At 33.3% G+C, this 14437-nt stretch overlaps 1 protein-coding gene across 50 annotated transcripts in view; it reads right to left on the reverse strand.

The window, feature by feature from the left end:
* LARP1B (La ribonucleoprotein 1B) overlaps positions 1–14437 on the reverse strand; it is a 138610-nt gene that overhangs the window by 107389 nt on the left and 16784 nt on the right. For 48 of the 50 annotated variants that reach the window (XR_011537176.1, XR_011537175.1, XR_011537174.1 and 45 more), the window contains exons 6-9: positions 11566–11709; positions 11159–11324; positions 7562–7706; positions 3796–3970 (exon numbers count right to left, since the gene is read on the reverse strand). Coding sequence is in view for 33 of the 50 variants with exons in the window: in XM_070609102.1 (XP_070465203.1) it covers positions 3796–3970; positions 7562–7706; positions 11159–11324; positions 11566–11709 (630 nt within the window). In the remaining 17 variants the exon portion in view is untranslated. Of the gene's footprint in view, positions 1–2543; positions 3195–3795; positions 3971–7561; positions 7707–11158; positions 11325–11565; positions 11710–14437 lie in introns of those variants that run through there. The other 2 variants (XM_070609110.1, XM_008506580.2) reach the window with 1 other exon arrangement.

Genomic DNA, 14437 nt, shown 5'->3' on the forward strand with positions numbered 1-14437 from the left:
AATGAAATTATGGAATCTCAAATGCTATTAAGCCACAGTTAGACTAAATGTACATTTTATTCAAGACAAAACCAGTCCTTCATTGTTCTGCTAGGATCTATACCAACGCATACTATACTTCTACTTTTCACACTTCCTTTGCTTAACAAGATTAACCTAAATGCAGTGTGCCCACTTAGCACATACTAAATAGTCAGAATTTCACATCATTAAACTTCCTTGGCAATAACATTTAAAACATTTTAAAACTCTGTTGGAATTAAAAATGCCTTTCTGCACACTACGATTTAATAAAAATAATGTAATATGGACTTACTTTGGATAAAAATTATTTTAAAATAAATTTATACTGTAAAATTCTAAACATCATTATTTACTCCCCAAAGCCAATTCCTTGAAAATACTGCAACGTTAAATATTACATTATATTTCCTTTGGACATTGCTGCTCTACAAGTTTGTTAATTAATGATACGTGCATCATCAACTGATCAACAAAGTAGTTAGTACAAGTGAAATACTAGGGTTGGGCTGTCAGTATTAATATTAAAGTTATAGGAAAGAGAAAAACATTAACTCCAGAGAACCCTATTCCTAACACTATGAATTATCTATGCCCAGGCAGTGAATAAAGCTTGGAAAGTAGGCTGAATCGACCATCCTAGTAACTGTGAGGATTAACTAAATTACTACGCATAGTTCATGTATAAATGATTAGAACAGAACCTGGCACATGGTAGGGAAATCAGTAGCTACTATTTTTAACACAGACATTTAATCTTTAAATACCTACTTAAGTTTATTATATAATCATCTCTATATGCTCTTTAAGATTGAACACTTTTTCTACCCTAAAGTCAAGTGTTTCACTATATTTACATGTGCTTAGCTTATAACCAAATGACATCAAAATACCAAAGAATTTGGGTAAAATAAGAAAATTTAGAAGTCTGAGTTTTTAAAGGGTATTCATCTTATAATTAAGTTATACATATGCTCCGTGTGATTTTCTGTATCTGTATTTTCTTTTACAATGAAAAGATTTCAAACCATATGTGTGTAAACTTTAAGGATAATGGTAAAGCCCTAATCTTCCAAGACCAAATGAGTTTGAATACAACTTGGACTACTTGACATCAAACTTACAGACAAAAAAATGAGACACATACTTTGACACTCACAGGTTCTAATTTGTGAGAATATAGGAAAAAAAATCTATCTTTGCTGCTTTCCCTAATTGAAAATTCTCAACATGACTCTCTAGAGATAAATCATCATATATAGTCCGTGGAATCTACTAGGATGACGTTTTTATCCACCTTGAATCACAGTTCTGGGTAATTATATACACTTGCTTTAAAAGGATTATATACTTTATGTGTGGCACATTCAAGAATACATCTGCAAATTACCTTTCCAAAGGAAATCACTCAGCTCATTCAATAGTCTTTAAAAGGCAAAAAAATTCCACAAAAAACAAGATTGTCAGGTAGCTGAACTCTCAATTTTGGTGAATAAAATCCTTTTACTTAAGAGTAGATAGTGCAATACTATTTCTATAGAACTGCAAAGTCTAAATTTCAAAACTAACATCTTACCATTCCCATAGTGAACCTTTTCTGGTGCATTAAGGTCCTCTGTTCAGTGCAAAGGTTAACAAATGTTAGACAATTCCACCTCCATAGAGGGGAAAACAGAAATTTTAATTTCTTTGATGACAAGGATCAAAAATGTTTAAATATTTTACCATACAAATTCCTCAGAAAGTATACATCAAGGGTTATGTTTTTGAAATTTAAGGTCTTCTCATTTAAGATAAAAAGGATATAGATAAAAGTTTTACTACTTTTCTCTACCCAAAGGTACAGACAAACACAATCTACACTTCCTATCCTTTATTTCCATTTCAAGTTTTTAGTGACATACTACTCTACTGAATTTAGGAACTAGGCTTTCTTATCAGAGGGAAATTATTAAGTCGGACATTTGAGGATTCATGGGAAAAGGCTAAATTTCCATATTTATTCCTACAGTAAATGTGAATCAGCACAACTCTAAGAACATTCCATCTTTTTATACATCTTCATTATCCATCTGATTTCTGATGTATAAAGAACTCAATTTTTGACATTTAAATATACATTAACATGTTTCACACAATAGGTATGTGCATGTAAATGAGTGTATATTCAAAAAACACAAAAATGTACAAGACATTGTAATTTTATTCTTGTAATTTTATTAATAATGCATAAATGGTTAATGGACAGGCATTACCAACTTGACTGACCTATCTTAGCTACCCTGTGGAAAAAGTATTTCATATTTTATCTGACTCACCCAATGCTTGTTCATAAGCAAGTTAAAAATGTCATCTTGGACCCCAAGTTTACACAATAAACTAACTTATACAATCAGACATTGTATCTCTTTAAAAAAAAACCTTAAAAAGTCAATTTTCTTCAACTTTTAAAACACCTGCCCAAGTTGCTGGCTAGATTTAAAAGAACAATCAAAGAAACACTTAAATAAAAACATCTGTGAGACTGTCCATCAGAGCTTTATTGATGGCCAAGTTTCTCATACTGGTGTATCAAAAATACATTTTGAAGAATAAAGAAAAAAATACTCTTGTTCATTTCTTAAATTTCTTATCCCTTAGTTCCACACTAATAATTCTTATAGTCCATATGAAATATTACAATACGTGAGTTATACAATGTACACTATACCAAAGGGCAAATCAAATAGCAAAGGATCTAACAATCTGGGAAATGCCACTCAAGCTTCTCTATTTCTGCTTTATTGATCTGGACACAAGTACATAAGTTTGGAAGGAAAAGACAGAATCTTGCAATATTTCCAGAATGATAATTAACTTTCCCACCGTGAATAAAAGTAGCACATGCAGCCCAGGCTAACCACACACAAACGGGCAGCTCCTATAAAAACAACAGCAGTCCTCTGGTCTGTCTCTCATCATCATCACAAAGGTGTTTATCTCCACTGTAGTGTTGGCCCAACCTCCTCCATAAGGAGTTGGAGTAGATATTCTTGCACAGAAGAAGTCTGGTCGCTTCCATTTCTGCAGCACGATTTGTTCCAATATTTATAATGATATTTCAGTGAGTCACCTATTCCTCTGCATACTCCGATCAAATGACATCCAAGAGCATCAGCAGATCATCACCCTGACTGAAAAAGGTTTAAGCACACATATTTTTTCCCAAGAGGGAATGTCTTAAAAATGATCCAGGAAAAAATTCTTAACATTAAAGCAGTTTTTGGAAATTCTAAATACCACCAATTCTTTAATCTGTAATTATAACAACTTCATAAGAGAACCCCAACTCTGCTTTAGAATACAGGTCATCTCGTCTTTTCAAGACAAGGTTGAAGCACATTGGTTACAGAATTAAAGTAAGGCTACCCCACTCTTGAGAATAAGGCTTTTAGACTATTCCAATCCTACTAGACTACTCCAATCTTAAAAAGGGAAAACTGGCACAATATATCTATAATCATTTAGTAAAATTACAAAAGGGAGACATTTCACACATGATAAAGTACACCAATAATTCAAAACTAAATGGAGCAGAGCCTCACCCATAATTCTTAAATCCCTATTTAATTTATAGCTCTGCTTGGGAGGCAATATGAATAGAATTTAGAGCATCAAAGTCATTTAGTTATCTTTAATTTTGCTATTGAATCTAAATAAACTTAGAAAAAGGATAGGTAAATTGGACCAAATAGCCTACTGCTACACTGTTTGCTCTAAATGAAATGCAGTTACCTGTATGTGAACAAAAGGCTTGGCCTGGTACAAACTCTGGGCAATCAATCAGTTGTGAGAAGTCTGTTTGTGGCACACTACGTGGAGGAGGGCCCGGAATTGGCCACTTTTCTGGTTCTATTTTTTTTCTCATTTTCTCATCCACAATTTCCACTTCTGTGCTATCCTTCAGTGCCTATAAACAGGAATTTTAAGCTATTAAAAAACTTTCATTCATATGTCCTATACTTGTAATAACCTAAAACGTTTTTAAATCTGAAATTAGCAGATGGTTAATGTTTCTATACATATTCATAAATTAACTTAAAACACAACAAATTTTAAAATCATTTGTCCCTGTAAAGTAACAAATATCTTGATTTAACATGTAGCAGATAATCTGCTTTTCACAATCAGAATAGTCATTCCATCAACTGGAAACAAACTACTTTTAACTATAATTTTTATTCTCAATTTTTTTCTCTCGCATATTTCCTTTTGGCTTCCATTAATATAGTATCACCAAATAAAATTTAGGCATTATATTTTATTATTGTAATAACTACCACCATTAAGTGAGTGATAAGAAATACCAACACACATAGATTCTTCACAATAGTGTATAAGGTAGGTGTAATTACCCTTATTTCATAGATGAGGAAACTAAGGCTCAAAGAAATAAACAAACCTGATAAAGATCACAGGACTTAGTATGAGGTAATACCAGGACTCAAATCATTTACTATCTGTCCACCACTAAAAGTCTTAGCCACCAAGCTATGGTGCCTCTCAAAAACAAACAGGCTGTAAATTTAAGGATGAAATAAAACTAGAACAAAATTTCTTTGAAATAAAAATTAAAGTCTTATTGATCTGAATTTTAACTGAAATCCAAGGGTATTCACCTTATAGAAATTAAATTAGGAAAAAATGCAAATATAAAAACTTAGCATACATACTTGTTAACTTACAGAAATTAAAACTCACTATATTTTAGTTGAAGGACATATTATATGTATTACTTTAAGAATCTTAGGGGCTGGCCCCGTGGCCGAGTTGTTAAGTGCACATGCTCTGCTGCAGCGGCCCAGAGTTTTGCTGTTTGGATCCTGGGTGTGGACTGGGACCGTTCATCAAGCCATGCTAAGGCAGCATCCCACATGCCACAACTAGAATAACCCACAACTAAAAATATACCACTATGTACTGGGGGGCTTTGGGGAGAAAAAGGAAAAATAAAATCTTAAAAAAAAAAAAAGAATCCTACATTCGTATGCCCTTAATATTAGTATAGTACTTACTTCTCATGTTAAATTTTCCATAACTGGACATTGCCTTAAAATTAGTATTAAAAATTACTTACAAACAAATTCTTTTGATGGGAATCAGTATACTCAAAGAAAAGAGAGTCTGAAATATGGAATGAAGGAAATAAGGAAGAATCTTATGGTAAGGGGTTTGAATTCGTGATAGCTGTATTTTTTTTTCTAATATATATTCTCCTATTTTCATCCACTGAAAGTTCTAAAAGCAATGACTCCTCAGTAGCAAACCAGTATACCGAGCATCCAGATCTTGCAACAATATGGATGAATTTTTAAAACTACAAATGAAAGAGCCAGGAGACAGAAGAATTCTATTTACACAAATGTCAAGAACAAACAAAATTAATCTATGCTAATAGAATCAGAAAAGTGGTTTTGTGGGGAGGGGGGAGGTAATAATTGACTGGAAAGAGCCACTAAGGAAGTTTCTGGAGTAAGAGACTATATTTTGTTTGGAGCAGTCTTATACAGTTTCACTAATAAAACTTTTTAAACAAAAAACTCAAACTGAACACCTAAGATCTCTACATTTTACAGCATGCTTTTAAACCTGAATTTAAAAAACAGAAACAAAAAGCTCCTTGAAACTTTCCTGTGGGTTTAAATTTTCAAAATAATGTTTTGGGAAAAGACTGCCAACAATGTTGGCTAGAATGTGGAGCAAGTCAAACTCTCAAGAGTGGTACTTTTAATTGGTTCAATACTTTGGAAAAATGTTTAGCAGTATCTACAAATGCTAAGCATATATATATATATTCCATTACTCAATCAATTTCACAGAAAAATAAGTGCATATGCCCATCCAAATATACGTACAATAATGTTCACAACAGTATCACAGATTCAAACTGGCAAGAACTGAAATGCCTATCAACAGGAGCATGAAAAAATAAATAAATTGTGTCATATTATTTGTATCAGACTCCTGCTTTCTCTACTATTTAGGTATTTCTCTGCGTGCACGGCACTGCTTGGCAAGCCATGCTGTGGTAGCTGTCCCACATATAAAAGTAGAAGAAGATGGGCACAGATGTTAGCTCAGGGCCAGTCTTCCTCAGCAAAAAGAGGAAGATTGGTAGATGTTAGCTCAGGGCTAATCTTCCTCAAAAAAAAAAAAAAAACCCCAATGAGAAACCACTATATATATATTATTCAAAAAAACTGACAATACCAAGTGCTGATGAGGCCTTGGAGCAAATGGAACTCTCATACAAAATGGTGGAATGCAAAATGGTTAAACCCACTTTGAACAATAGGTTGGCAATTTCTTATAGTTAAACATACACTTACCATACATCTCAACAATCACAATCTTGGATATTTACCCAACAGAAATGAAAATACGTCCACACAAAGACCTTTATGCTTTACTCATAACTCCAAAAACTGGAAACAATCTAAACAAACTGCAGTACATCCATTCTGCAGCATACTAGTCAACAGTAAGAACAAACTTCTAATACATGCAACAACATGAATGAATTTCAAAAGCACCATGCTAAGTGAAAGAAATCAGAAACAAAAGGCTACAAACTATATAGTTTATTTACATGATATTCTGGAAAAGGCAAAACTAGAGGAACAAAAATCAGACCAGTGGTTCCCAAGGGCTGTGTATAGAGAAAGAGATTGGCTACAGAGGAGCACAATGGTGAAGTCTGTCAAAATTCATAGAGCTATACAGGGAAAAGCGTAAATTCAGTTGTAGGTATGTAGGGAACAGAAACCAAAAATCTTGAAAGCATTTCTTGAACAGGACAGGAAAAGATTTAAGAAAAGCATTAAGAACAAAACTGGAAAGACTTTTAAATTAGCCTTTCTGTAGCACATTAAAAATTCTCAAAATTGGGGCCAGCCCAGTGGTGCAGTGGTGAAGTGCACATGTTCCGCTTCCCGGAGTTTGCCGGTTCAGATCCCAGGTGCAGACACAGCACCACTTGGCAAGCCATGCTGTGGTAGGCATCCCACATATAAAGTAGAGGAAGACGGGCACAGATGTTAGCTCAGGGCCAGTCTTACTCAGCAAAAAAGGACTGACAGTGGATGTTAGCTCAGGGCTAATTTTCCTCAAAAAAAATAAATAAATAAAATTTAAAAATAAAAAAAAGCTCAAAATTTTAATAAATGGGAATGCATGCTATTTTACAGCAACCTGAAGAAAACTACAGGATCAGGAACACCTAAGAAGGTTCAATGTTCAACCTTGAAGGATCAGGTTAAAACAGGTGGAAACATCATTAGTAATTCTTTGAGGGATTTCCAAGCTTAGACATTTACTTGGGTTTTATAAAATGGAAAAAAGTCATGAGATGCAGTCTAAGTCTTAGGCAACTACAATTGTTTTTGGGTTCTGTTTCTTAAATTTTTTATAATATCTATTTTTTAGAGCAGTTTTAGATTCACAGCATGACTGAACAGAAAGTAAAGACTGCTTGGAGGCTGTTTTGTAAATGAATAATTACCTCTAAAATGAGATTCAGGTTTGTAGTGAGAGCCTGAACACGGTGGAAACCAGCAATCAGGGAAATAGGCAAGAAACCTTGTTCATCCATCTTTCTCCTAAGAAAGAAGTCCCGTTCCAAATTTTCTATACTGAAGTAATATTCACTGAAAAGAGAAACGAGGAAGTAAATATAAACTGCATCCATTTATTCATAGGAAATAAAAATATTTACTGCTTATACTATCAATTGCTATAAAACCAGTTTATCAATAACATTATATAGTTAATACAACATAGGGTAAATATAAGAAATAATAGCAAAACCCCACTAAGTTAATAATTTCTCTTACACACGAGGAGAATTTAGAGTACTGAATATCTTCCAAAAAACTAATATTAACTTCTACTTAGATCAGCTTTACCTAAGTATGAAAAATTACCCAGCATTTTACTTTAAAATACTTCAACAATTGATTTTTTTAAATGAGTCAATTAAGTGAAAAATTTCATTACAAAGCCACTTTAATTTGCTTCATTTAAACACTAAGTAACAAAGCTAAACACATTGTCAATAGATTGCCTTGTAACTTTTTCCCAACACTGAGAAGAATAGCATATTGGAAGTATCCTTTGTCAAGTTTACTGAGAAGATTAGAGTTGGCTTTGTTTTCTAAATTGGGTACTGACATTGCTTAATACTTCTGAAACCAGTAATCAGCACATGCTTAGTAAAAACTTAGTGAATACATGGACACAGGTGCACACACACAATTATATATTTGAACGATTCAAGATCTCCTTTCTTTAATGGACAGAACTATAAAAGACATCAACAGTGAACAGAATATAGCTAAACAAGGAATATCTACGACACTATGAGGTACGTGGGGGAAAAAATACAGAAAAAGCTTAGACACCTCAATCTTCTCTAGAAACATACAGAGAGAAATGCAAACGGGCAAACTGTATGATCGATAACTACAAGTTCCAAGATACAACGATAATATGAGAATATATTCAGTAATGGCATTTGAGAAACACGTTTAAAATTACAGCCTCCAAATAGAAAAATGAGGATAGGATTCTAGAAAGACAGAACAAGAGGATAAAAAGGGGGAAATGTAGAAAAGAATACAAAAATACTCCATATAGGAATATGAGAATAGGAGTCTAGAGCGAAAGAACAAGAGGATAAATAGGAGAAAATCTAGAAAAGAATAATACAAAAATACACGACATCAATGATGATATGGCCTACAGTTTAATAACCCTGTACTGTTTGTAAATCACAAAGAAAGTTTTCAGAGATGGGTAGCAAATTATGAGAAAGCATACCAACTCATACATTTGGGTGTAAGGTTGGGTGACTAAAGACACCCTTGAAGTAACCAAGTCAAATTCTAACTTTGGAGAAATAATCACCTATAAATGAAAACTGGCTTTGAGCTATTTTTCACTGAGGGGAAAAATCTTACTTTAGAAATGTAAATTACTCAAGCTGTTTTTTTGCACTCAGATATTTATCCAACTATCAAAGTACAAAGCTCCGTGACATCAGTGAAATACTACTGACTTCTCAATAACACTAGTAAATCATTTACTCTTTTTAAACACTGAAGAAAAAAATCTAAGTCTCAAAGAAATGAACATTTTGATTTTTGTTACACCTCAAAAAGCCCTTTTCACAGTGCCTGGCATGTGGTGAGCACATAATACACACGCTTAACTTCTAAATTTTCAGACATTAAGATATTTGATTTAGTCACAAGTTAAAACTGTTCTTAGATGAGAACTTCTCCGAATCATTAATAAGATGCCTTTTTAATCTAGTACTTAGTGAAAACCACACTATCTAAATAAATTCATAAATCACCCCATTACCTATAGCACATATATATTTAAACGTCTAATGGACTGCAAACATATTCATCTCTATGTCTGAATGCCACAAGAGACTGTCTCAGCTAGAAATAATTGAGATCTTAAATTTTTAATATTCTGACATCAAAAATGACAAATATACATTTTCAGTTAAAATGACTTTAAAAACTCAACCATCCATAATACAGTAAAGCCTCTTACTTCAAAATACACCTAGCATAATTTTCTACAAGTGCAAGGAAATTTTCAGTTAACTCCTCAAAGAGAAATCTAAACCCTAATCAACCTGCCTATGTATGAGAAACCTCAAAGACACAAAATCAAAAGCATGACTCCTCAAATCCAGATGTCCACTAATCAAAGAATGATAACAGTAAAGAGCCATTCTAAACCTGGTGCTCTAACATCTGCCAAAAATCCTACTGCTGAAACAATAACAACAACAAAAGGAGTCATGCCCAATGCTGTGTCTGACATTTTGTTCAGTGTCCTAGGGGACATTATCATGTCCTACCTTAGAAGCTCTGGATTCTACACTGCATGATCAGAAATTTTGTCAACACTGAAGTAGCTCTGCTCCTCCCTCATTTGTATGAGCACACTGGAGGCCGATTATCCTGACATGGAGCTGCATGTCCACTGTCAGGTCTCAGAAGGGACCTGGCAGCAAGAGTTACAAGAAAGACAGGAATAGTGATTTGAAGTTGATAGCCACATGCTAGAAACTTCCTGCCCATAAAAAGGCCCTTTTCTTCAGTGTTTGCGTCAACTGTAACAAAAGAATCAAGAAAAAAATAAATAAGTTGTTTCGTATCGTAAGTCAATCAAATCCACCATGAAGGCATCCCAGGAAGACGCCTAGCTGATGCTGATGAAGAAATTATTTTCTAGGAAGAGTGTAAGGTCCATTTTCTTTGTTAAATAAAGACAGATGTTTTTAAACTGCTTATGCCCTTTCAAAAATAGCCTTTTTCCTTCATCTTGTAGGGATACAAGAAAATTGTAACTCCAGCAAATTAGTTACGCAAATCACTTGGGAACATTTTTCTTACCACTATATAAACACACTATATAAATATGCAAAACATTCTATACAATACTAATATGCAGAGGAATTATTTTTTCTTAAAGACAACAGAACAAACTAATATTCTCCTAACTTCAATTTCAGAGTTCTGAAAGCAACTATTATGAGAACTAGGTAAAAAGTTTGAACTAAAAGAATTGATAGTTCCCCTATAATACATGTCACGAAGAGAGAGAACTTAGAAGTTAAACTTAGAATTCTCAAATCAATTGCTAATTAAGTCAAGATATCCACCACCATTTTTTGCCATTTATATTCATTTGCAAATTTTAATATAAACATTTGCAAATAATAAGCCAAGTTTCACTTCTTCAATTTCAAATATATACATAGCAGTTTTATATTCTTATATTTAATCACTCATATTATGCCATGACATTTTAATTAATATCCTATAAGCAGAGAAATACCTAAATAGTAGAGAAAGCAGGAGTCTGATACAAATAATATGAAACAAATATAAATTTTTAAAAAACACTTACGTATTTTACTAACGTTTCCTACAAAAAAGTATAAACTACTACTAAAATCTTTCAATTTTACTAATAAACAATTTTAAAAATGTGTTATAACCTATTATCAATGATGTTCAAGTTTGATATTGTAACAGATTGTTCTATCCCATGTGCTTATGTCTGATCGACTTACATTTGGCGCTTAATATACTCTTTAAGCAATGCTTCTTCCACAGGATACACCTGTACGCCTGTACCATCATCATAGTAATACATCATACTGGTATTAAGTTCTGTCTGAAATGGTTGATCAGTCCTTTCACCATGTTCTCGATAACCATATGAATAATCAAAGTTCACTTGATGTGAATAAAGAAAAAGAAAGGTGATCGTAGATTAAAAAAAAAAAAACAGAAATAGTTACTTTATAAAGAAAAATCCAAAGTAAAGTATTTCAAGGGATAACAATATAAAACCATCTTTATTATCAGACAAAAAAAAGTTGAAACATTATATGGGATAGTGGGAAAAACTCACAGAGGGCTTGCACACTTTTTTCAAAGGTCATCTAATTTCACAAAACAAATAATCATGTCATACCTCGAGGATTTCCTCTGCCTCGTCCTCTTCCGCGTCCCCGGCCTCTTCCTCGGCCTCTAAAGGAACCTCGAATATTACCACCCTCACTTCTCACACTGGAAACTTCATCTTGATCATCTCTCTTTTCTCTATCACGCCTCCAACCTTTTTAAAATGAAAATATTTTTATACATTCCAATTTGCAACACTGAATAACATGATTATCTTTATGAAAACATGGTAACCACCCCTCCTCATTTTGTAAATAGCTGTTCATAACCAGCCATTCTTCAGATAGATACAAACTTAAGAGATCTGATAGGAATTTGTCAAAATGTCTCTGGCATAAAAGAGGACCCATAGAAGTACTGATATATAAAGAAGACATTCTAATAAGTAATATAACACATGAAAAAAGATAAAGAGGTCCTTTGCCAAGATTATACTGTTGAAAATTCAAGAATTTCAAGTCAACTGAGTTTGCACTATATCAAGTGCCTGAAAAATACTTATGCTCACAAAATGTTTAAGGAAAGAATGTTTCTATTTAAATAAAAAATGTTCCTTTTAAAGAAAAAAGGAAATGAAAACACAAAAACTGGGAGAAGATACCTGCAGCAAAATATAGGAATTATATCCATAATACATATAGAACTCATACAAATTTCTCTTAGGTACAAACATACACACACACGTGGCAACTCAATGGGAAAAATGGCTAAAAGACAGGTAGGGCAAACAAGGAAATGCAAATGGATAACAAATATAGAAAACGGTACTCAGTCTCACTGGCCGTGAGAAATGCAACTTAAGACAATGAAAGAGTATTTCACTCACCCTAGTCTAACAAACATCCTAAGGTCTTGTAACATCAAATGGTAACCAAAATAGAAAACATAGAACAGGGCCAGCCCTGGCGGCCAGTGGTCTAGTGGTTAAGTTCGGTGCACTCTGCTTCAGCGGCCAGGATTCAGTTCCTACACCTACTCATCAGTGACCATGCTGTGGCGGCAACTCACATACAAAAAGAAAAAGAGGAAGACTGGCAACAGATGTTAGCTCAGGGCAAATCTTCCTCAGCAAAATAAATAAATAACAGTAAGCATTATTGTATGTTAAGCCCTCCTACACATAGAAAAATTTTTCTGTGATTTATACACAATTGTCATGAGAAAAATATTTACCATGTAAAGCACTCTAGTCTACCAATTTTTTTTGAAAAACCTGATCATGATCCAGTACATCAATTTTATAACACACTCACAGGTTGCTGTCTGAAGAAATTAGCCTAGAGAACCTCTTATACATGTTTACTGGAAAATATGCATAAAAATGGTCATGGCAGTACTTTAATATCAAAAAACTGGAAACAATCCAAATGTCCACCAAAAGAACAGATTTTATCAAAGAGTGAAACACCCTTTAGCAGGGGGGAAAAATGAATGAATCACAGCAATACAACCAACATGCATGTATCTAAGAAAATTAGACTAAGTGAAAAAAATTGGTGCCAAAGAATATGTGAATGGAGTCATACTGGATACCAATTTCAAAAGCATTCAAAAAAACTAAAACATTTGGGTTCTTTTTTTTCCCGCGAGGAGGCAATAGGATGAAACTGCAGAGGGCACACAGGGAAGTTCAAAGGTAACAGGCATTTCTAAACTGGGAGCTGAGTTCCCAGTGTTCATTATATTATTGTTCTTTATAATCTTACATATTTTCTTATACCCCATATTTAATAACAAAAAATTTTAAATTATGAATATATATCACTTTTAGAATAAAACATTCAAGTGATATATTTGAGAAACAATGGTACAAGAGGCAAAAAATGTCTCAATTTTTTTGTAGACAAGTTTTATAATTTTATCGTCATATTTTGTGGACCACTGAACAAATACAACTGACTAAATTTTAGATGATATTAGAAAATTAGTGTTGATTTTCTTGGATACTACATTTTCTTAGGACATCAGATATCTGCTAGTTACTTTCAAATGATTCTAAAGATGGATAAATTAAATATAGGAAAATTACTAAATGGTGGTTAGACAAGTATTCACTGTACAATTCTTTCAACTTTTTGAGTTTAAAAATTTTCATAATATAATTGGAAACTTTTTAAGTGGTAATATTGTTTGTAAAATTTTCTTAAGCCTTATTCTCCATTCACAGGACAACATGCCTGAAAAATTATCAGATTTAAAAGAGTTCAGCAGAAAACTATAAAACCAAATGTTCATCCAATTGTTTCCACAAATCCTCCTGTCCTCCTCCACTTTCTGAAATCTGAGCAAACCCTGTTGAAATAACATATCTGGGGGATGATTTTTAATGAAAGAAATACCACTAAATGAAAGACTGATGGGACACTTTATGATGGATGGATAAAGCTAACAACACCTGAACCAACTCAACATTAACACAACTGAAAGTGGGACATCCAGACATTTTATTCCTACTGCTGTGATACATTAAGACACATACACATACATGCTACAAAGGATTCCCACCAAAACAAAAACAAAACTAAACCTGAACCTAATCAAACCCCTAGCTCTTATTACCAGTTATATAGAGAAAAGACAAAGGAACACGTTAAAGGATATCCTGACAAAGCAATCAGCCAAATCCAACACATGGGAAATTCCACATAACATACAGCCTAACAAATAGGAAAGAAACATTGCTGGTGAGAATGTAAAATGGTACAACCAATTTGGAAAACAACTTTGCAATTTCTTATAAAGCTAAATACACGCTTACCACACCATCTAGCAATCCACTCCTGTGTGTTTGCCTGAGAAACTAAAACATATGCCCACACAAAGATTTGTTCACAAATGTGCACAGTAGCATTACTCATGATAGCCCAAAACTGGAAACAGCC

Source organism: Equus przewalskii, chromosome 2 (assembly GCF_037783145.1).
Source record: "Equus przewalskii isolate Varuska chromosome 2, EquPr2, whole genome shotgun sequence".
Classification (NCBI taxonomy): domain Eukaryota; kingdom Metazoa; phylum Chordata; class Mammalia; order Perissodactyla; family Equidae; genus Equus; species Equus przewalskii.